The 23920-nt window shown below is 37.2% G+C and overlaps 10 protein-coding genes across 10 annotated transcripts; 6 read left to right on the top strand and 4 right to left on the bottom strand.

Annotated features, from left to right (window-relative positions):
* Positions 1-140: 140 nt before the first annotated feature.
* GCK72_009658 (uncharacterized protein) lies at positions 141-2077 on the top strand (the record flags this gene model as incomplete). The annotated part of the gene is made up of 7 exons (XM_053727477.1): positions 141-158; positions 205-374; positions 427-630; positions 681-981; positions 1026-1227; positions 1271-1854; positions 1898-2077. 7 exons carry the CDS (start codon positions 141-143, stop codon positions 2075-2077), a joined length of 1659 nt encoding a protein of 552 aa, XP_053587054.1.
* A 530-nt stretch (positions 2078-2607) lies between these two features.
* On the top strand, positions 2608-3640 carry GCK72_009657 (uncharacterized protein; the record flags this gene model as incomplete). The annotated part of the gene is made up of 5 exons (XM_053727476.1): positions 2608-2611; positions 2677-2913; positions 2961-3038; positions 3085-3375; positions 3423-3640. 5 exons carry the CDS (start codon positions 2608-2610, stop codon positions 3638-3640), a joined length of 828 nt encoding a protein of 275 aa, XP_053587053.1.
* Positions 3641-3703: 63 nt separating this feature from the next.
* GCK72_009656 (uncharacterized protein) lies at positions 3704-4895 on the bottom strand (the record flags this gene model as incomplete). Its single annotated transcript, XM_053727475.1, has 8 exons — positions 3704-3929; positions 3974-4079; positions 4124-4184; positions 4232-4339; positions 4385-4486; positions 4530-4619; positions 4665-4761; positions 4810-4895. 8 exons carry the CDS (start codon positions 4893-4895, stop codon positions 3704-3706), a joined length of 876 nt encoding a protein of 291 aa, XP_053587052.1.
* Positions 4896-5571: 676 nt separating this feature from the next.
* Positions 5572-6707, bottom strand: GCK72_009655 (uncharacterized protein; the record flags this gene model as incomplete). Its single annotated transcript, XM_053727474.1, has 5 exons — positions 5572-5733; positions 5780-5900; positions 5970-6287; positions 6332-6526; positions 6691-6707. 5 exons carry the CDS (start codon positions 6705-6707, stop codon positions 5572-5574), a joined length of 813 nt encoding a protein of 270 aa, XP_053587051.1.
* A 1675-nt stretch (positions 6708-8382) lies between these two features.
* On the bottom strand, positions 8383-9107 carry GCK72_009654 (uncharacterized protein; the record flags this gene model as incomplete). The annotated part of the gene is made up of 3 exons (XM_003113341.2): positions 8383-8880; positions 8943-9021; positions 9070-9107. The coding sequence occupies 3 exons, from the start codon at positions 9105-9107 to the stop codon at positions 8383-8385; spliced, it is 615 nt and encodes a 204-aa protein (XP_003113389.2).
* A 1533-nt stretch (positions 9108-10640) lies between these two features.
* Positions 10641-13131, top strand: GCK72_009653 (uncharacterized protein; the record flags this gene model as incomplete). Its single annotated transcript, XM_003113055.2, has 9 exons — positions 10641-10751; positions 10800-10859; positions 10902-10994; positions 11042-11441; positions 11485-11669; positions 11921-12077; positions 12127-12453; positions 12522-12651; positions 12945-13131. The coding sequence occupies 9 exons, from the start codon at positions 10641-10643 to the stop codon at positions 13129-13131; spliced, it is 1650 nt and encodes a 549-aa protein (XP_003113103.2).
* Positions 13132-13387: 256 nt separating this feature from the next.
* Positions 13388-14371, top strand: GCK72_009652 (uncharacterized protein; the record flags this gene model as incomplete). The annotated part of the gene is made up of 5 exons (XM_003112973.2): positions 13388-13436; positions 13481-13593; positions 13880-13988; positions 14038-14146; positions 14209-14371. The coding sequence occupies 5 exons, from the start codon at positions 13388-13390 to the stop codon at positions 14369-14371; spliced, it is 543 nt and encodes a 180-aa protein (XP_003113021.2).
* A 166-nt stretch (positions 14372-14537) lies between these two features.
* Positions 14538-16247, bottom strand: GCK72_009651 (uncharacterized protein; the record flags this gene model as incomplete). The annotated part of the gene is made up of 9 exons (XM_053727473.1): positions 14538-14564; positions 14773-14965; positions 15012-15224; positions 15270-15379; positions 15422-15593; positions 15637-15769; positions 15815-15974; positions 16091-16148; positions 16234-16247. The coding sequence occupies 9 exons, from the start codon at positions 16245-16247 to the stop codon at positions 14538-14540; spliced, it is 1080 nt and encodes a 359-aa protein (XP_053587050.1).
* A 976-nt stretch (positions 16248-17223) lies between these two features.
* Positions 17224-19198, top strand: GCK72_009650 (uncharacterized protein; the record flags this gene model as incomplete). Its single annotated transcript, XM_003113027.2, has 8 exons — positions 17224-17249; positions 17315-17438; positions 17568-17673; positions 17799-17866; positions 17963-18267; positions 18315-18389; positions 18440-18942; positions 18990-19198. The coding sequence occupies 8 exons, from the start codon at positions 17224-17226 to the stop codon at positions 19196-19198; spliced, it is 1416 nt and encodes a 471-aa protein (XP_003113075.2).
* Positions 19199-19681: 483 nt separating this feature from the next.
* GCK72_009649 (uncharacterized protein) lies at positions 19682-23875 on the top strand (the record flags this gene model as incomplete). Its single annotated transcript, XM_003112880.2, has 15 exons — positions 19682-19721; positions 20048-20151; positions 20200-20334; positions 20537-20642; positions 20966-21203; positions 21250-21360; positions 21455-21589; positions 21636-21828; positions 21872-22294; positions 22345-22541; positions 22588-23078; positions 23129-23285; positions 23335-23459; positions 23505-23638; positions 23690-23875. 15 exons carry the CDS (start codon positions 19682-19684, stop codon positions 23873-23875), a joined length of 2775 nt encoding a protein of 924 aa, XP_003112928.2.
* Positions 23876-23920: the final 45 nt, after the last annotated feature.

The following is a 23920-nucleotide window of genomic DNA, read 5'->3' as shown; positions in this document are numbered from 1 at the left end:
ACACGTGAAACACGTATTCTCCACGTGTCTGATCAGACACGTATCCATTTTTCTTATTTTTATTCATCCATTCCTTTTACTATTTCCCTCAACGACTACAATTATCCGAGGCCAAAAAAAGACGTTTCTAACGTTAAGCAATGTACAGATACAACAGAGTTCGTTGTCCGAAAAACGCAGTTGCTCTCAACTTTTAGTTCTTAGAAAGCACAGCAAAACGTGACAAACAAACCAAAGTCCAATGAAGGAAGCAACAATTCAAAGACGTCGTCCGCATCTTCTGGACCTCCCTCATCGGCATCGTCTGCGTCTTCATCGCATCAGAAAAGACAACAACCGAAGAGTGATTCGGATTCGAAGAGTGAAAAGTCTTTGTAAGTTCTTCGGCTTTAGTAAAGTTTTTAAAATCGGAAAATCTATTTTCAGGAAAAACCCTCCACCACGAAAACGGGTTCAACCAACTCTCATTCATGCCCCAAAAACGAGATCTCCTGATCGAGATAAACGAAAAACAGTGCAGAATGTTGGGAGAGGAGTTGTCAATCGAATGCCATTCACCCCAAACAAAAAACAACAACAATCCACGTCGACTCCTCCAACATCCGAAATGTGGAAAAAGTCCGAGTTGAGGTTTGAATAATCAAAAATAAATTTAGATTATTCTACCAATCACATTTCAGAAGCGACCGTATCGACAGTGAATTTGAAAAATCGGCGATCAAATCGAAATCCAAAGGGCGTCTTTCAAATTCAGAGAGTGGAAGTAACGAATCAGTTCATTCAAATCTAAAGAAACCAAATCAACAGAAGGTAGCACCCGCGAGAATAATCAAAAGTGATCGATCGTTAATTGGATTAGATGGAGAGACAGAGCAGCCAGACCATCCGAGAACTGGTAGAAGTCGTTCGGCACAAAGAAGACAATCTTATGACTCTCCAAGTTCTCGCAGGGACAAATCAATGGAGGATAGTGTGTCCGAGGTATACATTCACTTTTTGAAGATATTAAACATTGTTTTTATCAGACAAAGGAGTCTATTTCTTTGGCTGATGACGAAGAAGCGAAAGACGAATATCGAAAGTTGTTCCGAGAATTAGCAATGAACACTCAGAAACTAACATTGGATGATTTGAAAGATGAATTCAGTCAACTTCCTGGAGATCCACCAGTTGAACAATGCTCTGTGTTCAATATGCCTGTTAACAACAAGAAGAATCGTTTTTACAGTATGTTCTGATTTTGAATCTGTGAAGAAAAACCGAACTTCAGATATTCCGTGCCTCGACAGTTCTCGTGTTCGTCTCACATTCATGGCAAACAAAACTATTCCATCCACAGATTACATTCACGCAAATTACATCAGAAGTCCCTTTTTGAAACGTGGATATATTCTAACTCAAGGGCCAAAAAAGGAGACAATTGCTGATTTCTGGCGAATGGTTTGGCAAGAGAGATCTAATGCAATAGTCATGTTGTGCCAGTTCGTGGAGACAAATCGGGAAAAATGTGTTGAGTATTTTCCAAGAAATGCCAATTGTTCACTTCGATTTGATAAACTAATTGTGACATTCGAAGAAGCTATCGTTAACAAAAGTGTTGTTTCAACTCGTTTGAATTTGTCTTATGAAGGAGAATCCCGTTTGATCACTCATCTTCAATGGAAAGAATGGCCAGATTATCAAGTTCCTGGATCTTCAGAAGTCATGCTCAAAATTCTCCGAAAAATTCGAGCAAGAACCACTACACCCATTATTCATTGTGCTGCCGGAGTTGGAAGATCTGGAACATTAGTTGCTATTGAAATCGCTTTGCAATGTATTAATACTCATTTTAAACTTCCTGATATCAAGCAGGTTTGTTGTCACTCCCCTTCATCATTCGAGATCTATATTTCAGATAGTGACGGATCTTCGTCTTTACGGGCGTGCAACTTCTGTACAAACTCTTCAACAATACATGCTCATCTGGAAAGTTCTTCTTGATTTTGGAGTCTCAAATAAATTGATTTCGGAGGAATTAACCACCACATTTGCATCCACATACCGTCAATCTCTTCGTAAAGTCAATATGTCTTGAATTCTTTGTGCTCTTTCCATATCCAATATCTCAATACTATTCCAAATGAAGTATTGATTATGATTAGGACTTGTTTCGTGTTTTTTCCATATCACATATTCGGAAAAAAGAATGACTTCATTCGAAATACCTACAGTAATCCAAGTTCTTTTTAACAATCTAATTTTCAAATTCATCTCATTAAAATATCTTCGGAAAGCATCACAAAAACCCTTTTTCTAACCAGGGATTCTCTTTCATAGCCCTCAGATATTCTCATTAATTGAAAAGGAATAACACACCAACTCACCGCTTTCATATCGTATTCTATGAATTATTAATTCTCCGACTTATGAATGAAGTAACGTAACAAGTAAGCTTCTTCTAGCCTTGTGATTGCGGCAGAGAAAGGGACCGATTCTCAAGTTTCAGTCCAATCAAGTCACCTGACACCAAAAATGCCAATTAACGATTCTCAGGTTTGGATTATAACCGAGGTAGGTGACTAGAATGGTAAACATTTACACATCATTCAACGTCTTGTTTTTACAATGGGTGAGTCTTTACTTTTTCTCCAGATTATTCTGCTTTCAATGTGAGTTGTGATTGATTTATTTCAGTTCGAAAAGATACAGCCGCCGTAGTTTGCGAAATATGTGGAGATAAATCATATGGAAGACATTACGGAGTATGGGCGTGTGATGGATGTAGTTGTTTCTTCAAGAGAAGTGTTCGAAAGAACATCATCTATACTTGTATAGCTGGAAATTGGAGATGTGTTGTGGATAAAAGTAGGAGAAATTGGTGTCCAGCGTGTCGATTGGCAAAATGTACAAAACTGAATATGAATAGACTTGGTGAGTTCTCTCAGAAAGGTTTCAAACATAGCAGTACGCTTTTTCAGCGGTACAAAACGAACGAGGTCCTCGTAAACTTCGATGTCTTCCGATGCCGAGAATCAATCATTTGAATTCTTTTAAATGTTAGATTCCGAAGCATATTAGAAACTTCTGAATATTAATTTTCAGATGACGTGACTTTTTCTAAGTCAGTTATTTTGACAAGACAATGCATTCTTTTGAACTTCATGACATCTGAACAACGCATGGAAGTTATAGAAGAGAACTGTCAATTCGTGTTTGCTCTTTTGATTCTGCTCAGTGGAGATGAAACGACGCTGCGAAAATTTTCTGTAAGGTTCATCCTTTTTTATATTTCGCCAAATCAGTTATTTGAGAAGAACAAAAACATTCCGGAACGAGTACAAAGTGACGCTGAGCAGTTGAGACTCTTGGTTTGTATTCTACTTTCTCAATCTAGTGAGTTAAAAAGCAAACTGAAAACAAATAGTTGTTTTCTTTTGCAGAATCATCTCTTCTGAAGTTTGCTGCTCCACTGGCAAATTTCTACAAATTTTGTCTTTTTCACTATTGTTATCAAAATGATTCTGTCGCATCTGCTTCTGTTCTCATTTCTGCAGCCACTTGGCTTCACGAAAATGATTCTTGGGATTTATCCAGCCTACTTCGGAGCTCACCAGAACATTTAATCACTGAAGTTATGAGTTCGGCTGACAAACTCTGAAATAAAGACCTTCAGAAATAAACCTGTTTTATTAGTTCAATTAACTTGAGTTTCTTTCCTATATTAAAATGAGAATACATGAAAATCATATATATCTCTATTAACATCTAATTTGATAGGCATCTTATTCTGTGCCCATTGACATATATCCAATTCGACAATTGTGTATCGTGGCCATTTGAAGCCGTAATCTTTAGGAGTTTTGATTTTATGGTCCCAACCGGTTTCTTTCTCCATCTCTTTACGAAGCAAGGCGAATTTATAAACTCCACCAATGACTACTTTGTACCTGAAAAAAAATAATTCAGACAGATGAAATTTTCTTTAACCTACCGGCACAATACTTTGTCTCCTTGATTTTCGCCTGCAGCTGGATATGTATTCCCCGCGGCATCAACATTCGTGAAATCTATATTATGTATGTATGGTCCGACTTCATCTGAAACTTTCTTTTATAAAAGTAGATGACATGGAGGAACTAACATTTCAAATACGGCTGCCTGATTATGTGACCATTGTCACCGAGCAAGTCATCTTGTGTGATCTTTAACAATTCGATTCAACTTTTATCGATAAAATATGAAAAATTACATTCAATGCTTCTCTCTGAACTTTTGTGAGCTTGTGAGCGGCCGAACGATGAAACTGAAGTGTCTCATTTCCACCAAGTGTGACTTCCGAAAGTTTGGAAAAGTCTTCCTGAAAGAATTTTTAAAACCAATCTACATTACCATTCAATCTCACTTCTCTCATCGCTCTCAAAATTTCGAAAAAAGTTGAGTTGCACAGCTCGATAAAGTCGTCTTTATCATCTTGGAGACCAATTCCGCGTACAAAAGCATTTCTCTGAAAATTTATGTTCAGATTTCAAGACTGATCAATTTTTTACCATGTATCCTTTCACATTGGTTTTCGCTTTTTGAATGAATCCAGTCGGAGCTTCTAAAGCGATTCGAGGGCATCCTGGAACCAGAGAAATCTGGAATGTAAATCGATGAATTTTTATGCAGCTCGTTGGACCTACGTGCTCATAATAGTCGTGTTTTCTATCACTTCTTGAGATATCGATGGCTGGCTCTTGTGGAGACGTCAATTCATCGAATCGAAACTTGTACTTTTTCCTTAAAAATAATTAGTTACAGTTTTTGGTAAAAGCAATGCCTTCTTACCATAACTGATATACCGAAATAACCCGTTCAAAATCTTTTTCAGACCTAGTGCTCAGTGATCGTACTTGAGAGGAGGCTAACCTCATCTGAAATCGCGACACAAATTTCATACCTTGTACTTTTTTTTTTGAAAATACTTAGGTTTTCAACCCTGTGAAATAGCAAAATGAATATAAATAAAACATGCATTTATTCTTTGAGTTCTCTTTTGAATGTTCGATAATTTTGATGACTTTTTGTGAATATCATTAAGAAAATGGAGAAGGAAGCAATAGTTTAGAAATAAGAATAACGAAATGATTAGGAAACAATAATGTAACTATATAAATTATGATTGCAGTCTTTTCTATGGGGGAAATAGTTGGGGTGGTGGTTGTGGAGGTGATATGAGATTTCCAAAAAATTTAAAAAGAAAACATCTATAATATTTGTGAATTTTACTAGTGAGCTGCACTTTGCCTCACAACCTAATTATCGGTAGGAGGGAGCTGCGAAACAGGCATGAAGTCCACAGGATACATTACGAATGTCAGGGGGCGTCAGTCAATTTCGATGGCAAAAAGCTATACTTTAGAGTGGTAAAGTGAGTGACGAGATGAAGCGGAAGCCGGGAAAAAGGAGAAAACCAAAATGGAAGATTAGTAGATTTGAAAAGAAAAATCACACAATACATCATATCCAAATCATGGAGGGCGGAGGCGATGGAAGATGGGAAGAAAGATAGAACTGATGGACTAGATTTGAAAACCACAAAAATTGAATTTATCCATTCATTCCTCGCACTTGCCCACTTTTACGTTGCTCTTCCAATTCTTTCTGAGCTTTAGCTTCGATCTCTCGAATATCCACCATTGTGAGTCCGTGCCACTTGTCAATCCAGCAAAAAACTTCCCGATGAAACTTGGAGAAAAGACGAGGATATTGCTACAAAAAGTTCAGTAATTTTTTATTCAACCTTCAATTCGCTCACCGTGTGGGCGTATCCCTCCACAATCTTTTGGAATCCAAACCATTTAAAATAGACAGTAACTAACTTGTATGCACACATGACTGGCTGAACGTTGTCTTTCCAGTTTCCAGTCAGTGGACCTCTGAAATAATTGAAATGAAGAAAACTCTATGTTTCACTAAAGAATATATTCTTTAACATTAGCGCTTACCTTCCGGTTTTGGAACTTTGAAACTTCGATGGTGTTGTATCCGGGTGCAAATCTCCTGAGTTTAAAAACTCATGATCATTAGCAATATTGATGTTAACGATTTCTCGTTTTGCTAGTTCTTCTCCTTTCAGCCCATGAGCATTTTCCGTTGTACCACTGTCGGGCAAATGAATTGTTTCAATTTTAACATAGAAATTTTCTTTCATATAATCTGGATTAGTAATAACCGTTTTGCAGTATGGATAAGCATTCCAAGCTTCTTCATGAATCGCTAATGATCCTTTCGGGGCAATTTTACGCAAGAGGGCAGGAACTTTGCTAAAAAAAAAGTTGATTTTTGGGCTTTTTTTTTTCAAACTTACGATTGCAGATGATAAATTTTATGAGTGTATTGTCCTTTGGTGAATTGACCGTTAAGAAGAGGAACATTATCAAATGGCTCGTTTTTCAGCACTTCAACTCCTTCTCCTCCTCCCGTTTCTGCTTTCGATGCTTCTGCGACCGACCACAGCTGGCCAACTTGGTACTCTTCAACAGACAGTGGAAGGACGACGCGGCTGAAATTAGTTTAATTTTTTCAGGATTCTTCGCTTCATTGTTTCAGATGATCTACACTAAATTTGAGCGTGTATTGATGAATGAAATGTTAACCATTGCTAGAATATAGTTAACTACTGCTATTAAAATGTAGATAGTCTACATGAATAGTTGAAACACCCACTATTCTTTGATGATCATTTCCAGAAGGGTATTGACGGGAGCCTGGCCGGGGCCTGAAACATAAATATTGATTGAGGATTACATCACCCATTCATAAAACGGAGTTGCGGAGTACATGCTCTATCATGTTGCCATGGATACATATGACTGGAGCTACGAAAGAGAAGAGGAAGCTGAAACGGAGAAACGGCAGAAAAGGATGGAAAGTCGAACTGGCGGTTTTATTGCCGGAAAAGCGGTCATGATTCTCTTGAGACGCAGCGAAAAGCACGAAAAACCAAAATTTATTAGTCATCACATATGAGAAGAATATATTGCGAAACTCACGTTATTTTTACCAGTCATGACTATTACAAAAATTTCATTAAAAGAAAGGAATTACTTTTGAGAAACAAACACAAACTGCAACGGTACTTATTGAGCTTACGTAAATCGACACTAAAGGCGCATTGACCAGCAGAAGCTCGGTGGTCTCAACACGACGTATAGGCGCTGTATCATAAACTTAAAACAGATGGACTGCAAGTTGAACTTTGGTTAATTTGTTGTCACTGATTGGAAGTCGAAACTATAGACTAAAAGTTGACTGATCGAAGAAAGAAGTTTATAACGAACTTAATTCTAAAGAGATTATCAGAAAAAGTATAGAATTCACATGCTTCTTTGTTCTTTCTTCTTATTTTCTCTCACTATCTCGATAACACGCGGAAACAAAAACCGAAAAGATGAAGCAATAAGCGCAGAAAACGATGAGAAAATCGAATGCAGCTGTTTGTCTGCCGACTCATGCACGCGAAATGCGCAAGCATTCAGCCAGTGTTGCTTCGCCTCCTCTGACATTGCTGTACTCTTTGTAGCATAAACCACAGGGTTCGCCCTACTGGATCCTTTTTGGAAGAATTATTTTTCTTAGTGCACTGCTTCTTCTAAAGCCTGGAGTAGAAAAAAAGACGGAAAACACTATTAAAAATAGCATGCGAATAGCGTTAAAAGGTAAAATCGATATTGATGTTTAAGAAGAGGAGTTGGGAGAGAAAAAGAAAAAAGAGCTGGAGCAGAAACTAAATATGTCATGTTTGTGGAGAAGTGCGCACGCAGCCAAGTTGAGAGGCTATATAAAGTAAAGTAACGAATGTGAAATTCGAAAAACAAGTAAAGACGACAGAATAAGGCGTCTTGAACGAAATAAAGAACGCGTTATTTGGTCGAATGAGTCATATCAGAAAACAATAGAAAAATATTTAGAAAAGAGGAGAAAAGACACTACGATCATTGTTTCTGGGAAAGAAATATGAGAGTAAAATACACGTCGCAGTCTTTCTCCTCGAGTCGCTATGGAAATGAGACAGCCGTTGAGATATAAATCAAATTTCGGTGGTGTCGCAGACACCTGCGCTTTCTTTTTGAAGAGTGCACTTAGACTTGTTTGAAAAAATAATTCTAACGAACTCACAGGGGTTTTCAGAACTTCTTACACTTCGCAATATGAACTAACTTCTGGGAAGCATTATCAGAGACCAGAGACTCTCTTGTGAATCAACGATATCAAAAAGCGACAAGAAGAGAAGTATACAGATGAATTTAGAAATAATAAAAACAACAAATCTTTGACTCCAAGAAGTTTTACTCGTTTATGATAAGTAACTGCATTACGAACAATGAATATTCATTCATCAAAATTTCAAAACTTTAATTATTTTTTCTCTTCTTCCTCAGTTTTCTTTTTGTCTTCTTCATCCTTCTTTTCATCTTTTTTATCGTCGGAATCTTCTTTCTTCTCATCTTTCTCCTCGTCTTTCTTCTTCTTTTTATCTTTTTTCTCATTCTCACTCAAACTTTTATTGAATTCACTGTTTTCAATTAGTTTGTTCCATGTCTTGTAATCACCCTTGTTTTCAGCCTTCTTCTTCTCACCCAACTCCTTCTTTCTATCAGCATCTTGCTGTTTTGGTTTAACAGCATCAAAAGTATCCTCTTGTTTCTCTTTTTCCTTCTCCTTATTCTTGTTCTCCGATTCTCTTTCATTATCTTTTTTTGGTGCCTCTGGCTCTTTCACTTCACTTTGTTTCGTCTTCTCCTTTTCTTTCTCTTTCTCTTTCGCTGGCTCCGCCTCCTTTTCAGGTGGTTTCAGGGAGGAGTTCGATGGTGGTGGAACAGGTTCAGCCATCTTTGATTTGTTAGTTGAACTGTTCTGAAAATTCCGAAATTCCCTTTTAATCTTTGAAAGTTAAACTTGAAAATGTTTGTACTCACAGGTTTCGCCGGTTTCGTTTTCGGCTTCGCATTCGATTTGGACTTGCACCCAACGAGAACAGTCACGGCCAGTATCAAACTGAAAATTAATAGTTTCAGGGATTCCAGATTATTCTCGAAAACTTACGTTGTGAAAATGTGGTAAACACAAAAGACTGGAATCATGCTCGGTCAGTTCGACGGTGCTTCTGGATTGATTCAAAAATATTCGGATGAAACGTTGAGAAATGATTGAATTCGATGGTCGTTTTTATCGAATTTCTGATCTTCCCATTTCTGAAGAAACGAAAATAGGGCGAAAGGTTAAGAAATAAAACGTGAAAATAAGTTTTCAGAAAATCAACTTTTTTTGGGAGACTTCGAGAAAAAAAACTGGAAAATGTCGTTCTTGTTGGCAAATGAGTTTGAACCTTCATTGGATTGTTGACATTTGATACATCTTAAGTATGATACTGATAATAAAGTGACGATTGTTCAAGTTTTGTTTTTAAAAGGAAGCTTGCAGAGAAGCTAGGGTTATTTTGAAAATTTTTGAAGTCAGTAGTCTTCTTCTTCAGTTTCAGATGTTTCACAGTTTGTTGTATTATTACTTCATTCAATGAACGGTTCCCTTTTTATTTAGTTCTCTGTAAGTGCATCAAATCATTACGGTGTCATTCTGGACAGGTACAAAGTATCAGAATACATTCATGTGTCACCCTTTTTCTGTCCCCGCGCAGTTTATTTGCATGGTTGATCATGTTGTTGATTTCCACATTCACCTCTCTTTCTCTTTTTTCTGTATCTCTCGCCTCTAAGGTGTTCTGTTGAATTGAAATTCGAGTGTTTTGCTGTTAGTTTGCCAAGAGTTTTTTCGCATTCACTTTTCGTGCTGCAATTGTATTATTGCTCATGGGAATTCAACATTTTTCTTGAAGACTGTTATATTTTGCTTTATCTGAAAACAAGAAAAAGTGAATTGTATGTTTTTAAATGTTTAACTAAAGGTGACAAATTTTATGAATCATCTGAACGTTAACAACATGTTGTGTTTTCATCCGATTGAATTCGATCAGATCGGAAGGATCCTGGATTTTTGGTCATTGTTTCTGGCAGGACGGCTACCGTAACGTCATGCGCATGGAGCACTTTTGAAAAATCTAAGTTACTGTAGCCGTAAATTTTAAACTTTCTGTTCAAACCTACTTGAATATTTTCCCCAATTTGCCCTTATCTTATTCAGAGTAATCCTACAGTAAGCTGGATTTTATTGTTTCAAAGAGAAATGGCTTCATCTTTAATCTCAGGTTCAGATTGAAAAAGGCAGAATCTTGAGAAAAATAAGTTGAATGTCATATTCATGACTTTAAAAGTGTCACATCCATTCACTGATCACAAATCAAACACTTCCAATAAAGAAGTTTCATCAAATTTTTCATTCCTTCCAGAAGCGTCAACACAGTGATTATTTACTCAGTTATCAAAAAATAAAACTTTTCTTTCTTTTTTTCTCCCGACTCAGCAGGAAATCACATGAGAATCACCCTTCTCTGATTACCAGAACGTAGTTTTGCGCTTTATGGCTTGTAGTCTCTTTAATAAATAAATAGACACTCTATGTTATCATCACTTTATTCTTTATAACCAGTCTAGACTTTCTTCTTTTCTTTCCGTTTGTTCCTCTTTCAGAATGGTTTCTTCTTTTCAGAATTCTACAAAATGGGAGGAACTATTTCAAAAAGTAGTCAGCATTACCCAGATTCCAGACAAGTTGTGACTTCCTATGGTCCAATTGAAGGAAGACGTTTGATTCATGAAGGAGATGAACAGGTTCGTTTTCAGATTTCTGAAGTTTTTGAGTTACAAAGAAACTTCCAGGTGGATGCATTCCAAGGAATTCCGTATGCTGCACCGCCAATCGGGAAATTGAGATTTGCGGTTGGCTCTAACTCTTTTTTTTGTAAAAATCTTGTTTTTCAGATGCCTCAACCTCATGAAAAATGGACAGAAGTTCGAGAAACTAAAGCTTTTGGAGACAGGGGAATTCAAAAAGATAACATTTTTCATGGCAAGGTAAGCATATTCCCTTCTAGTTTTCAACTCAAATCAAACTAATTTAGATGGCTCCACAATCCGAAGACAATCTCACTTTGAACGTTTTCACCCCGGTCTGGACACCCAAGAACTCGACAGGATTCCCTGTTCTTTTCTACATTCATGGAGGAGGATTCATCAGTGACAGTGCTCATAAATATGGAGATTTGAGTATTTGTCAACATCTCGTAACCAAAGATGTTGTAGTTGTTACAATTCAATATCGTCTTGGATACCTTGGTTTCTGGACAACTGGGGATAGTTCGATTCCTGATAATTTGGCACTTCATGATATGACATTTGCATTGAAATGGGTCAAAGAAAACATAGGATTGTTCAATGGAGACCCAAATAATATAACTTTAATGGGACAATCAGCCGGAGGAGCTTCCGTCGATTTTCTGAGTATTTCTCCAGTTTCCAGAGGTATTTAAAAAAATCCAGTTCTCCAGTATCTTTCCAGTTTCAGACTTGTTTCACAAAGTAATTCCAATGGGTGGAAATGCAAGTTGTTCATGGGCAATCCATCCACGTCCATTGAATTCTTGTAGAAAACGTTCGCACGAAATTGGAGTTCTTGATGAAATGAACACATTGGATTGGGTTGAGAAATTGCGAGAAGTTCCAGCTGAAAAGTTTGGATCCACATTAGATGTTAGTTTGAATTCAAATGAATGTTTATGTGTGGGGGCGGGTTGAGTCATAAGAACATTCCAACTTGATCATAAGACGATTTGGAGAGTTGGAAACATTTTAGATGAAAAATAGAACAGACAGAAAACATTAAAAAAGGCATCAATAACAAAATGAATGACTAATCACATGAAGATCAAGATCTCAGGGCGACTTCTCGTTTAGAAACTGAGTTTCTCAAGAAAGTAAATTTGAAATCCGAATTATTTCAGATGGGTGCCGTTGATTTGCAAACAGATCCAGAGTTAGTCATTGGTCCAAAATACGACAACTTGTTCATTCCAAAGCCAATAATGGAACTGAGAAAAGAGTCACCTGTTAAGCCAAGACTTGTTGGATGTGCACGTTCTGAAGGGCTTGTCATGTGTAGTGAGTAAAATTTTCTGACTTTCTAGATTAGAATCAACCCTATTTTCAGTGTTTGGATTGAACACAAAACACCCATTGCACGGTATTCAACAAGACGTTTCGGCTATTCTCTCGGAAAAACTATTCCCATTGAAAGCACGAGAGTATCAAGAACAAGCACTCGAGAAACTAATTGATACTGGATCGGATCATTCAAAAGAAGAATGGCAACGAGCCATGTGTGAATTGAGAGGAGATTCATTTTTGAATATTGGAGTGCAACAGAATGTAGTCGACGTTCTGGAAACACAACCACAAACTCCAGTTTACTTGTATTCTTTCGATTATTACAACCCGAAAGCATACGGTATCATGGGATGGAAACTGCCGTTCAAAGGTAATAATAATAATTCCCAATCACACAATTTTTGGTGTTTTTCTGAAACAAGGAAGTGAAATTTTCAGATGCCACACATTGCACTGATATCAGTTATGTAGTCGGAAATCATATTGTGATGTCTCTTGATTTCAATGAAGACGACTATAAAATGATCGAGATTACTACTCGATTGTGGACCAACTTTGCCAAATATGGGTTAGTTTAAGATGGTTAAAAATATTTTTAGACCTGAGAAAAGTTTCCAAGACTATCAAATTTCTTATCAGTTTTGAGAAGAAAACCTTACTGTCATTTCTACTTTTTCTTACATGAATGAATAAACAAGTGCGAGTCGGGACCAGAGTCCGAAAGAGCGTAGACGTGATCAGTTAAGGTCGAATACAGTTTTGACAGGTGAATGTTCTGATATGACATGATTCTTCTTGGCAGGGACGTTTTTTAATGAAGTACTAACATTCTGAAGTTCAATCGAATGCGTTTCTTTCCAGAGACCCGAATGGAGAAGGAGACGATATTGCTCAATTAGAACAAAAATGGGAACGAGCCACAGTTGAGAACCCTCAAACCCATTTGTCCATTTCTCTGCAACCGAAACTTCAACAAGTTTACAAAAATGGACGACCACTATTCATGGCTCAACTTTTGAAAGAAGCCAGACCTCCACCAAACCTTTAAATTATTTCAATTCCGTATATATTTCCCGAAAATGATAAGATGTGAACATTCTGCTGATATCGAGAAACGGCGAGAACCAAGTATTGTTTTTTCTTCTTTCTTTTCCCAATTTTCTCAGTTTCTTTTCTCTCACAAAGATTGCACATAAGCGTCGGTCGTCGTTTCCCCCTCTGTGATCATAAATATTCCATAAACAGTTTTCTCTTTTCCTTTTCTCTGTTCACTCTTCCATAATTCATATCTATCTATTCCACATATGGACACTATCAAAACGGTAAAAGTTGTGGTGGTTGGAGAATCCGGAGGTAAATAACTGAAAGGAAAGGCTAGGAAACAAGATTATTTTCAGCTGGAAAGACTGCTTTACTCACTTCGTTTCTTGAGAATTCTTTCGAAACTGACCCGCTGACAACTATTGGAATCGATTTTAAGCACAAGATTGTACAGTTGAATGATGGACAGGTCGGTTAATCAGTAATATGTTTTGTGTGAAATGTTGGGTTGACGTAGTGAAGAAATAATAGAACGGAGAATTTGACACTTAGAAATGGAACTTTGTTCTAACATTCGAAGAAGTAGAGTTCATAATCTGTCATGTGATGGTTCTCTAGATCTAAAAACTTATTGATAATTTTAAAAGGTTAGATGTAAATAGTTTTCCAGTGCTCACAGTCGTGACTACAGTATTTTTAAAATGAAAAAAAAAGACATTCATCAGTTCTCTAAAGAACAAAAAATATTCTCTCAGTCGATTCGTCTTCAACTGTGGGATACAGCTGGACAGGAAAGATTCCGTCAATTGACACCTGCTTACATCAGAAGTGCCAAGGTTGCTCTTTTGGTTATTGATCTCTCCGGTAGGCTATTCGATTTTTAGAATTCGAACAAACTGTCATTATCCTACAGACGACAACTGTGTGGAAAACTTGGTTAGATGGAAAGGGATTATTGATAAAAACAAGAGTGATTTCACTGCAACAATCATAGTTGGAAATAAATGTGATCTTGTCAATGAGTAAGTGATTTTGATGTTTCAAATTCGAAGTTTCAAAATGATATTATTTCTAACTATTACAGAAAACGATCGCCTCGTTTGATCAATATCATCAAGGAAACTAAAGACGAGTATATAGAAACATCCGCGAAAACCCGGAAAAACATCAAAGAGCTCTTCTCGATGGTTGCATGTCGCCCATTTCCGGAACACAAAACAAGTCAAATTGTTTTGTGTATGTTTTGAACAAAAAAGTAGAAATAAGAAAAAAACAAGAATTATTGATGACAAAATGGTACATGATAACGATGAAAATGTACAATTATTTTCAGTGAACGAGCCGCGTCCATCTGAATCAGCGACACGAAGGTGTTGTCAACGATGGTAGTGATTTCGAGTGTACAAAAGGCGGCTAGCCTGGTTCCGAAAATTCAACGTTCTGAAATTTCAACTTGTTTGTGAATAAAGCCCATTAATTCATTTTATATCAACAGTTGAAGTTTTCTTGCGGCGGCCACGCCCATTTCTTGCGACAGTGTTCAAAAGTTGAACGCATCGTGTAAATGAAGTGGGCGTGGCGAACATTTCTTGCACAGAAGAAATTGAATTGATATTACTCTAACCCACAATAAAAACGAATCACAAACCTTTTTTGAAAGCGCGAGTTCTATTATGGATTGTTTTAGGGGTTCTACGAATCGGGGATTACATCTCAGAACTGTATTGACAATAACAGTGACTTCTTCGATTCTTTCTTTCCCAATGCAAAGTATAAACGCTGTTTGGACAGTAGCGGCGGCAAGAAGAAGTATATCGCATTTAAACTTGGATATAATTGATCTGCAATAATCTGAAAATTGGCTTTTTTTTCGAAGCTTTCCCAAACCGTTTTCCGCAATCTTTATTCAATAGAAAAGGACACTTTCGGAAAAATCGTTCATAAAGCTCGATGTGATTTATGAAACAGACATCTAGAACTATCAAGACATGTTGCCACAAGTCCTCATGTCTTTCTGCTTCAGCCATTTCTCGCTTTTTCATTGTATACGTTAGAAGCTTTAGTGCCATTTCACATGCTTCGAGGGGACTATCTGGTATGCTGAATTTAGTTTATAAAAGATACCGCAGTGATTACAATTTTTACTTGAACCCTATTAGTTTGAAAACTCGTTGTTCAGAATCGGAAACGGCAGTTATTGTGTAGGGCAGACCAACTTTCCGTAATGTATTCACAACTTGTCGAGAAGATAAACTCTAAAAACTTGTATCAAATTCTGTAATTGTCAAAGCACTTACATCATGATAACTATGCATTTTACTACTAATTTGTATTGCAGTCAAAATTCGCAAGGGGATTTGTCTTTCCATGTTCGATTCTATATTCTCCCATTCTTTATTCTTGTGATGATTGGCCATATCTTGTTTTTCCATAAATTCGTGAAGAGAGCACAAGTGTCGAATAAGGAATCTGAAATATTCCTATGTAGAAAAAAAACCTAGTAGCTTCTTACGAATTGAGTATCAGCACAGCTGTGAATCGAACTTCGTTAGGCAGTCGTAACCGGACGCACACTGTGAACGTGTACTCTACAAGTTTCGGCTTGAAGAAGTCAAACTCACAAGGTGTTGCTGTTTTCTGTCGATCTGAAATACAAAAATATTGCTTGGAAATGGAATCGAACTGCCCACCTTGTATATCAATTGCCATTTGAGCAATACAATCAGACCAATAAATTGTGTGACAGGCACCCACAGGTTCTCCAAAGTCGGGTTCATATGACAACGCAATTTTATGAGTTTGGTCTTCGTTCCCTCGGCCATGTTTTTTGATGCTCAGGTTTAAAATTGTCTGAAAAATGTTTTCTTGAAAAGATAAATCACACATCGTGTTCTGAACAGAAAGCATCGTTCGGTCATAGTTTTTCTTTTTCAGGCTGTATTGAACATATTGAAGTTTTGAAATACCTGATTTATTGCTGCTTTGACAGGTGTGCCTAGATGATTGCTGTCAAAGAGTTGTGACCTGTAACAAGTAATGCATTTTTTTATCAACCGGTGTCAGCCTGTGTTCAATTCCCAATTTTTATGATATTGTTATCTTGACTCACCTGGAATTAGACATTTTTCATTTCCTCTTCTCCTTCGTTCTTTTGAAAAAAACTTCATTGCCAGCAAGTTTTTCACAAACCGAAAGAAATACAGTAACCGGCTTCTCGTTTGGAAACCCCGACCAGTGTTTTATACATGCGCCTTTAAAATGTACAGTATTTTTTCCTTTTCGTTCTAAATATTCGGTTTGTAAATATTATTAACTGAATTATATAGGCGTTGGAATTTCTCATCAATTGTTTACACAGACTTCAAGTTTCTGTAATAATTGTCTTATCGTAAGATGAAATTTCTTTGGGAATGTATATGTTCTCTTCTTCTAACAGAGTTCATTAAGTCTTTCAATTCTCATATTCAGATTAGATTCTTTGCAATTTTATCCAAATTTGGGACATGTTCACGTTACCGGTGTATAGTGGCGTGGCAGTGTTTACACAGATACGTTCCAACGCGAAAGCTGTTGTTTTTGTTTATATTTATTTATGAGACCAAGAAAATCACGGAGTAATGATGACTCTTTGAAATCGGAAACGAATATCGGCTCTGTTTTCCGATTTTTATGCTTTTCCTGATTTTTAAGGGGACATGTTTATTTCAAGCTGTTTTCTTTCGAGAAGAAATTGATGATTCACATGTTTTCCAAACAACAGACAATTTTCTATATAAATTGGCCCCTTTCATAATAAATAATTTTCAATTTAAACATTAGTTGTCGTTGACTTGATTTTTCGTACACGTTTCAGAATCTTTAAACCTCTATAGTCACAGAATTATCATCAACTAAGCTCTTTTGCTCTCAGGTTGCATGAAAGGCGGAGTTGCGTCAGACAGTTTAGTGATAATATCAAAGTTTCCCAGACATCAAATGTTTCTTCTCTTTTTCTATCGAGGTCAAAATGCAACTTTACTTTCTTTCACAACTTTTTGTTGCCGTAGTTTTTCAATAAAAACACCATTTTTCAGGGTAGATCAACTAATTCGAAAGCGAAATGGAGAACATTGACGCAGTTTTCAAGTGAGTGCACTTTCAAAATGTTTTAAGAACTTTCATGAAACTGAATATTTATATGAGTATTCCAGGTCTATCGACGAACATCAAGATGATTTCATAGACTTGCTCCGTGAATCTGTAGCGATTCGATCAGTATCGGCTGACCCAGCTAGACGCGGAGATTGTATCCGTATGAGCGAATGGGCTCGCGATGTAAGTTCATTCAGACTCATTAAAGGGCATCTCTTATCAAATTTGCTCGATAGTCGTGCAAGTTATCGTTCTCTGACGTTGCCACACACACACACACACTTTTTCCGAAAATTATACGTTTTATTTCAGCAATTGCGAACTCTTGGTGCGGAAACTTCATTCTGGGATCTCGGGAAACAACAATTGCAATCTGGAGAAGAGTTACCGCTCCCACCGGCAGTTTTCGGAGTTTATGGTAAGAGGGAAATCTGAAGAATTTCTGAAAAATTCAGCATCCCAGAACTTTGTACCGTATGTCTTATCAGACAGGTGCAAACGTTTGGAAACCCAATAATCTCTAACACTTACAATAGTATTAAGGTCGTGATAAGTCGAAGAAAACCCTGTTGATTTATGGACATTTGGACGTACAGCCTGCTGAAAAGGAAGTGAGTGAAAAGCCTGTAGTTTGTTAGATGTTGTACAAAATGGCCAAATGGAGAGATATGTTAACAGTATTCATCAAGCTGGAAAGTTATTTTCAGGATGGCTGGAATACTGATCCATTTGAGCTGACGGAAATCGATGGAAAGTTGTTTGGAAGAGGATCTACAGACGACAAAGGACCAGTTATTGCGTGGATTGCTGTTCTCAAAGTACTCAAGAATCTTGGAATCGAGCTTCCAATTAATATCAAATTTGTACTCGAATGTATGGAAGAGTCGAGTTCCGAAGGACTTGAGAAAGGCCTGGAAGATAATATTGACAAGATTTCTGATGTGACTTACTCGTGTATCTCTGATAACTACTGGTTAGGAAGAAACAAACCATGTTTGACATACGGATTGAGGTGAGATTAGTAAAATATTTTACAGCTAACAATTAAATCATTTTCAGAGGAATTTGCTATTATTTCGTGGAAATCTCTTGTGCACGTCAAGATTTGCACTCCGGAATTAACGGAGGCTCAGTGTAAGTTTTTGTGATTAAATATTATTGAAATACTTAATAGTTTCTTTCAGCCCCGAAGCTTTGAATGACTTGATGTGGATTATGTCTCAATTGGTTACCGTCGATGGGCAGATTTTGATACCGGGTATTGCTGAGCTTGTAGCTCCATTAACGAAAGACGAAGATGATCTTTACGATAAGATTGATTTCTGTGTGGATACTTTCAAGCAAGAGACAGGATCTCATGGATTGATTTCTGACAGCAAGAAGAATCTTTTGATGAACCGTTGGCGTTATCCATCGCTATCTCTTCATGGAGTTGAAGGAGCTTTCAGTCAGCCTGGAGCAAAGACTGTCATCCCAGCTAAAGTCATTGGAAAGTTCTCTTTGAGAATCGTTCCTCATATGACACCAGAAGCCACCGACAAGTTGGTCACAAGCTATCTGGATTCTCTGTGGGCAAAACGAAAGTCGCCAAACACTTTCAAAATTACATCAGGACACGGAGGCATGCCATGGGTTGCTGATTTCCGTGATGCCAACTTCTCTGCTGGATCGAGAGCTATCGAGAGAGGTAAGAAGTTGATTTAAGAAGAGTTATACAATTTTTCATTGTTTCAGTTTACGGAATGACACCAGACTTTACAAGAGAAGGAGGAAGTATCCCAGTCACTTTGACTATTCAAGACCTTACCAAGAGCCCAGTCATGCTTCTTCCAATCGGTGCTTCTGATGACATGGCACACTCTCAAAATGAAAAGATCAATCGCGAAAACTTCGTCAAGGGAATGAAAGTTCTCGCTGCCTATTTGTTTGAGCTGGCCGTTTAATTTATCTATTTCCTTTTTTTCTGCAAATTTTTATTTTCTTCACTTACCTTGTTTTCATCTACTATTGCTTCCCTACTACAATCATGTTTCATAAATTGTATATTGATGAAGCCACGGCTGAACCCAAAAAAACATTGTTTTCCAGTTTCCAGCTCAGTTGCAGCAACTCTCCGAAAACCCTCATGCATATGTAGTCGTCCCCGGGCAGCTGTGACCAGAAAAAGAAGACGAAAAGCGGATGCAGTAGTTGTCTCGTATCGATCTCTGCGCCTCTCTATTCTTATTCTCTACTCGTTTCATACTCTTTCCGTCTTTTTTGCCGATTTGCTCTTTCTCTTTTTTCGTCGCCGTCGTCGTCGTCACTTAGGCGCTGCCCCATCCGTCGTCGTCCGCATTTTCCTTCTTCTGAGCCGTTTATATTCTTCAACGGCTATTCAATGTGATAAAAAGAGATGATCGGACTACTGTAATCGCTCATTCAAAATGCGAAAGCTAATTCAATTCTCCATTTATGTAGTCCTAAGTAAGTTTCCACTGGATGTTGTATCTGAGTATTTGTGATAGAAACATGAGAATTCCCATAAGAATACAGTGGTTAGTGGCCTCATTATAATGAATCACTTTGCATAAACAACTCGTCTTTTGGGAGTTATACAATTGCAATGGAAAAAAATTGGCTGTCTTATTTTCAGAAAGTTTGCATTTTGAATAGAGGAAACTTGGAAGGCGAGTTTTAGAAATATAAAAACAAAAACTATGATACATTGAAGGACAACCGGCTTCCAGTTTATTCAAAAAGTCATCAAAATACACAGGGTTACGATAGTTCTATTGACATTTGATTTCCAGTTAACGCTGTTTCCACGGATCATATTACATTCTCTCCGCCGGACGAAGCATTTGTTCTTTATCACAGTCATCAAAATACGAATTTTACATCAGTTTTTGTTCAAGTATGAGATCTATAATGGTTCATATCATGGATTGTATTGATTTTATAGGATGGTTGTCCGAATAGTCGAAACCTTATGGCTACAGTATACTCATCGGATGTGTCATCTTCCAGAAGAGTTTTCGAAGAAGTTCCATTGCATTGTGCTGTCAAAGTTAGAATTATAACGGAGAAGGTTTTAGTGGTAAGTTTATTCTGAAAACCTAAACGAGTGGAAATTGATGATTTTTGAATGTGAGTACTCCTCTTTCCAAAACCCACAAAAAACAAAGAACTATTTGACTTGGATCCATCGAGATAAACCGATGATCAAGTATGCGCGATTGCCATGTTTAGTTATCTAAAAACATCCGTTGTCCGTTTCGACAAAAAAAAAGAAATTCTAGGTCCGTCCCTACGTGGATCTTCTGGCAGTGATTGATGAATCTCTATCCCGTCACGTGGGTGGAATCTGCGTCCATGCACAAATAACATCATCAACTTCTGCAACTGGTAAGTACATTTCCCATGTCAAAACCACTCAGACCAATATTATCTCGTGACCAAATAATTAGTTTACGTATTGTTTGTCAAAAAAGGAGTTGTTCTTTCTTCTAGATTGGAAGCTTTTTTGAAAAGTAAAACAACAAAGATCAGAAAAAGGTTCTTATTTGAAATATTCGAATTTCGGAGAAAAGGAAAAACTTAATTAAGCCAACGACGAGTCACTCACATAACATTTTAGAGGGTTCTCTGCTCATCATTATAGAGTAATGAGAGAAATAGAAAAAAGACGTTGAAACTGAAATATGACCTAACTCCCCATCTATTTTCAGAACTTGGAAAATGTCATCTCAATCGTCATGACGATCAGAAAATCAGTTGTGTTGTTCGTATTCCAGTTCCGTTTTCATGGTTTCCAACTGATCAAAATAAGACAAGTGTTCTTTCCGTTTCGTATACTGTATCTGAAAAATGTGATCAGAATTTTCATGATCTTCCTCAGCATTTAATTGAAATCAATTCACGAATCTCGAAGCAGAACATTGATTGGTTGGCTAATGCAACTGATACGTGAGTTTCGAAAGTTTGGATACAATTTGTGAGTAATAGAGTTCAGATCTGTGACATTGCGATCCACTTCGAGTCAATCATTTTCTCAGAATTCAATGCAAACTTTGTTTCTTCATGTTAAAAGTTGGGCAAATGAAACAAAGCAAATGGAGATTCGGTAAGTTTGTTTTCAGAAAAATAAGATATCATCAATCATTAATGAACAGTCTTCTTGAAAAACAGAAAAATCTGAACGATATTCTGATTTTCAGACTTTGGGTGGACTCTCGAATGAGCATCGAAACAGTGTATCCGACTAGTTCCAATTGGACAATTCGAGTTTCTTCTGCCAGTAGACCGTTCTTTTACACGTCACTAGTTTGCAAACCAAAAGATGGAATGTCTGGGTAAATATCCATGGACACTTTTAAACTTCTAATACTTTTCTTTCAGATTTGACGACAATATTGTGGCGATTTTAATCAAAATGGTATCGTCCACAGATGCTATAAAAGATGATGTTGTACTGCACTGGCATGTGATATTCGGCCCAAAAAGTCCAGATCCACCGCCAGATGATCACAAGGTTGCAACCAAATTCTCAGTTATTGCAGATGAAGTTGCAGCAGTTGTTATTGTTCCAAAGGTATACAAGATATTCAGGAACAGCCGAAATTGTTTGGTTTCAGAGAAAAGAACTGATGAATTTGGCAGTAATATCTGGTCTTCAAGTGACCTCCTCTCTCCGAATATTTACAGTTTCTATTGGGGCAAAAGCAGAAGACGTAACATCTCAGTCTCATTGTATCTCATCAGATGCAAATATAATCAAAGTATCTCCAACTTGTTCATCAGTTTATCTCGATGGATCCGAGTCAAACGGTTCTTCAGATGCTCAAGTATATGCTCACTTTCTCAGATACACTACGGCTTTTTCATTTCGTGTTTGGTATCCAAAACTACCTCTCAAAATATGGACGAGTAGTTCCACACTTTCCACTATTAAGAATTGGAAAGTTGGATTTTGGAGAGATTTACCCCTGGGTGGAGGTGTTAAAAGATCAAGAGCTGCTAGGCAATTCGCATGTGTTAATAGATTCCAACATGGACATGTGAGTCTAGATTCCATTTATGTTTCAATGTTTCATTCAACTGTTTTCAGGTTAAAGTCCTAGCATCTTTATGGATTGAAGATCAGAAAACAGGAGATCAATTATATCTTTCTTCACATAAAAGTATACTTTTCGATGTTACTAATATTGTTCACAACGCGTTACAAATCTCGAATCGAACTGTTGCAAATGTGAAATTTCATGAAGGAAGAGCAGTTATAATTGGAGAAAACATGGGATTAGCAAAGTGAGTTGTTTGATAGATGGGAAGATATTTTATTGAAATGTTTCAGGTTAGTAGTACGAAATGTCAAGAAATCTCTTGATCTTGTGACTGAAAACATCTCAGTTCGAAATGAAGAAGTTACCACAACTGGGCTATCAGCACGTCCAATTTGTGACACAAACTTCCGAATTCTTCCAATTTTGTTCTCTCCAGCATTCTTCAAAATAGAAATTTATCATTCGAAAACTCTCACAAAACTCTATCAACAATGCTCAATTTTCGCTAGTGTTAGTTATTCCGATGCAACGTGGGAGCCATTAAACGACCTGGATTCTTCATATTTTGAAATGTCAGCTCATTCTGATAATGAAAGAGCTCTCGCCGTTTCTCATCATGCATCAAAAGTTCATGTTATTGCAATTGATGAACACTGGCCACTTCCATCTGTTGAGATTGCTCTTCAGTATTCTTCACAGTGTGCATCGACAATTAATGGAGCATCACCTGCTTCTCTAGCTGTTACGGTTCTCAACGTTCCCATCAAAATCAATAATTCTGGTAAAACTTGATTAAATTAAAATGTTTAAGGAAAAAAGAAAGAATTTCAGGTCAATCAATCATCGATCTAGATCCATCCTCAACCACAATTGAACCTTCTGAATCTCTTCCATCTGTCCCAATGCACATTTTTCTCCTGACAGTATTTGGCCTTGTTCTTTTATTCATTTTTATATCTTGTATAAGGAGATCAGCTGCATTCAAAGGGTAAGTTTATAAATGTGATCTTAACTAAATGTGTTTTTGATATTTTCAGATATGAACAACTAGTCGTCCCGTTCTTCTCTCGATTATCTTCATCTTCTGGATCTCATTCGAGACAAGAAGAAACAAATGAATGGGTATGGTTGAGTCAGCCACAAGCTCCGTCATCTACTATTAGTGAGTTAAAAAGAAATGTTTTTGAAAAGAAAATAAAATTTGAAGGTTCTGGATATTCCGGAAACAAATCAACAGCTGAAAGACAATCTTCCAACGGTGATGACCCTTCTAGAACTAGCATTTCTTATCACGGTTCTGAGATTTCTGTTTTTATTGCTCCATCACAAGCAAACGTTGTGGTTCGTTAATTAAACAGAGTTGTAATTTATAATCTTTTAAAAGTTATTCAGGTGAACCAAACATCCCGCCATCCTCGATACACTTTGGTTGACTCGAATTCTGACCATAATTTAGCTCGAATAGTTCCAAAAGAAGAGAGATGGACAACAGGTGGACATGATCAGTTTCATACTTGGACTTGGAAACATCGAAGTGGTGGACGAATGGAAGCTCCAATTCGAGAAAGTATTGCTTGACACTTACGAGAACACATATTTATTTCATTGCCTTGTCGGGTGGGA

The sequence above is a fragment of the Caenorhabditis remanei genome, chromosome III (assembly GCF_010183535.1).
Source record: "Caenorhabditis remanei strain PX506 chromosome III, whole genome shotgun sequence".
Classification (NCBI taxonomy): domain Eukaryota; kingdom Metazoa; phylum Nematoda; class Chromadorea; order Rhabditida; family Rhabditidae; genus Caenorhabditis; species Caenorhabditis remanei.
The sequence above is the reverse complement of the archived record's forward strand: the minus strand, read 5'-3'. Positions and strand labels throughout refer to the sequence as shown.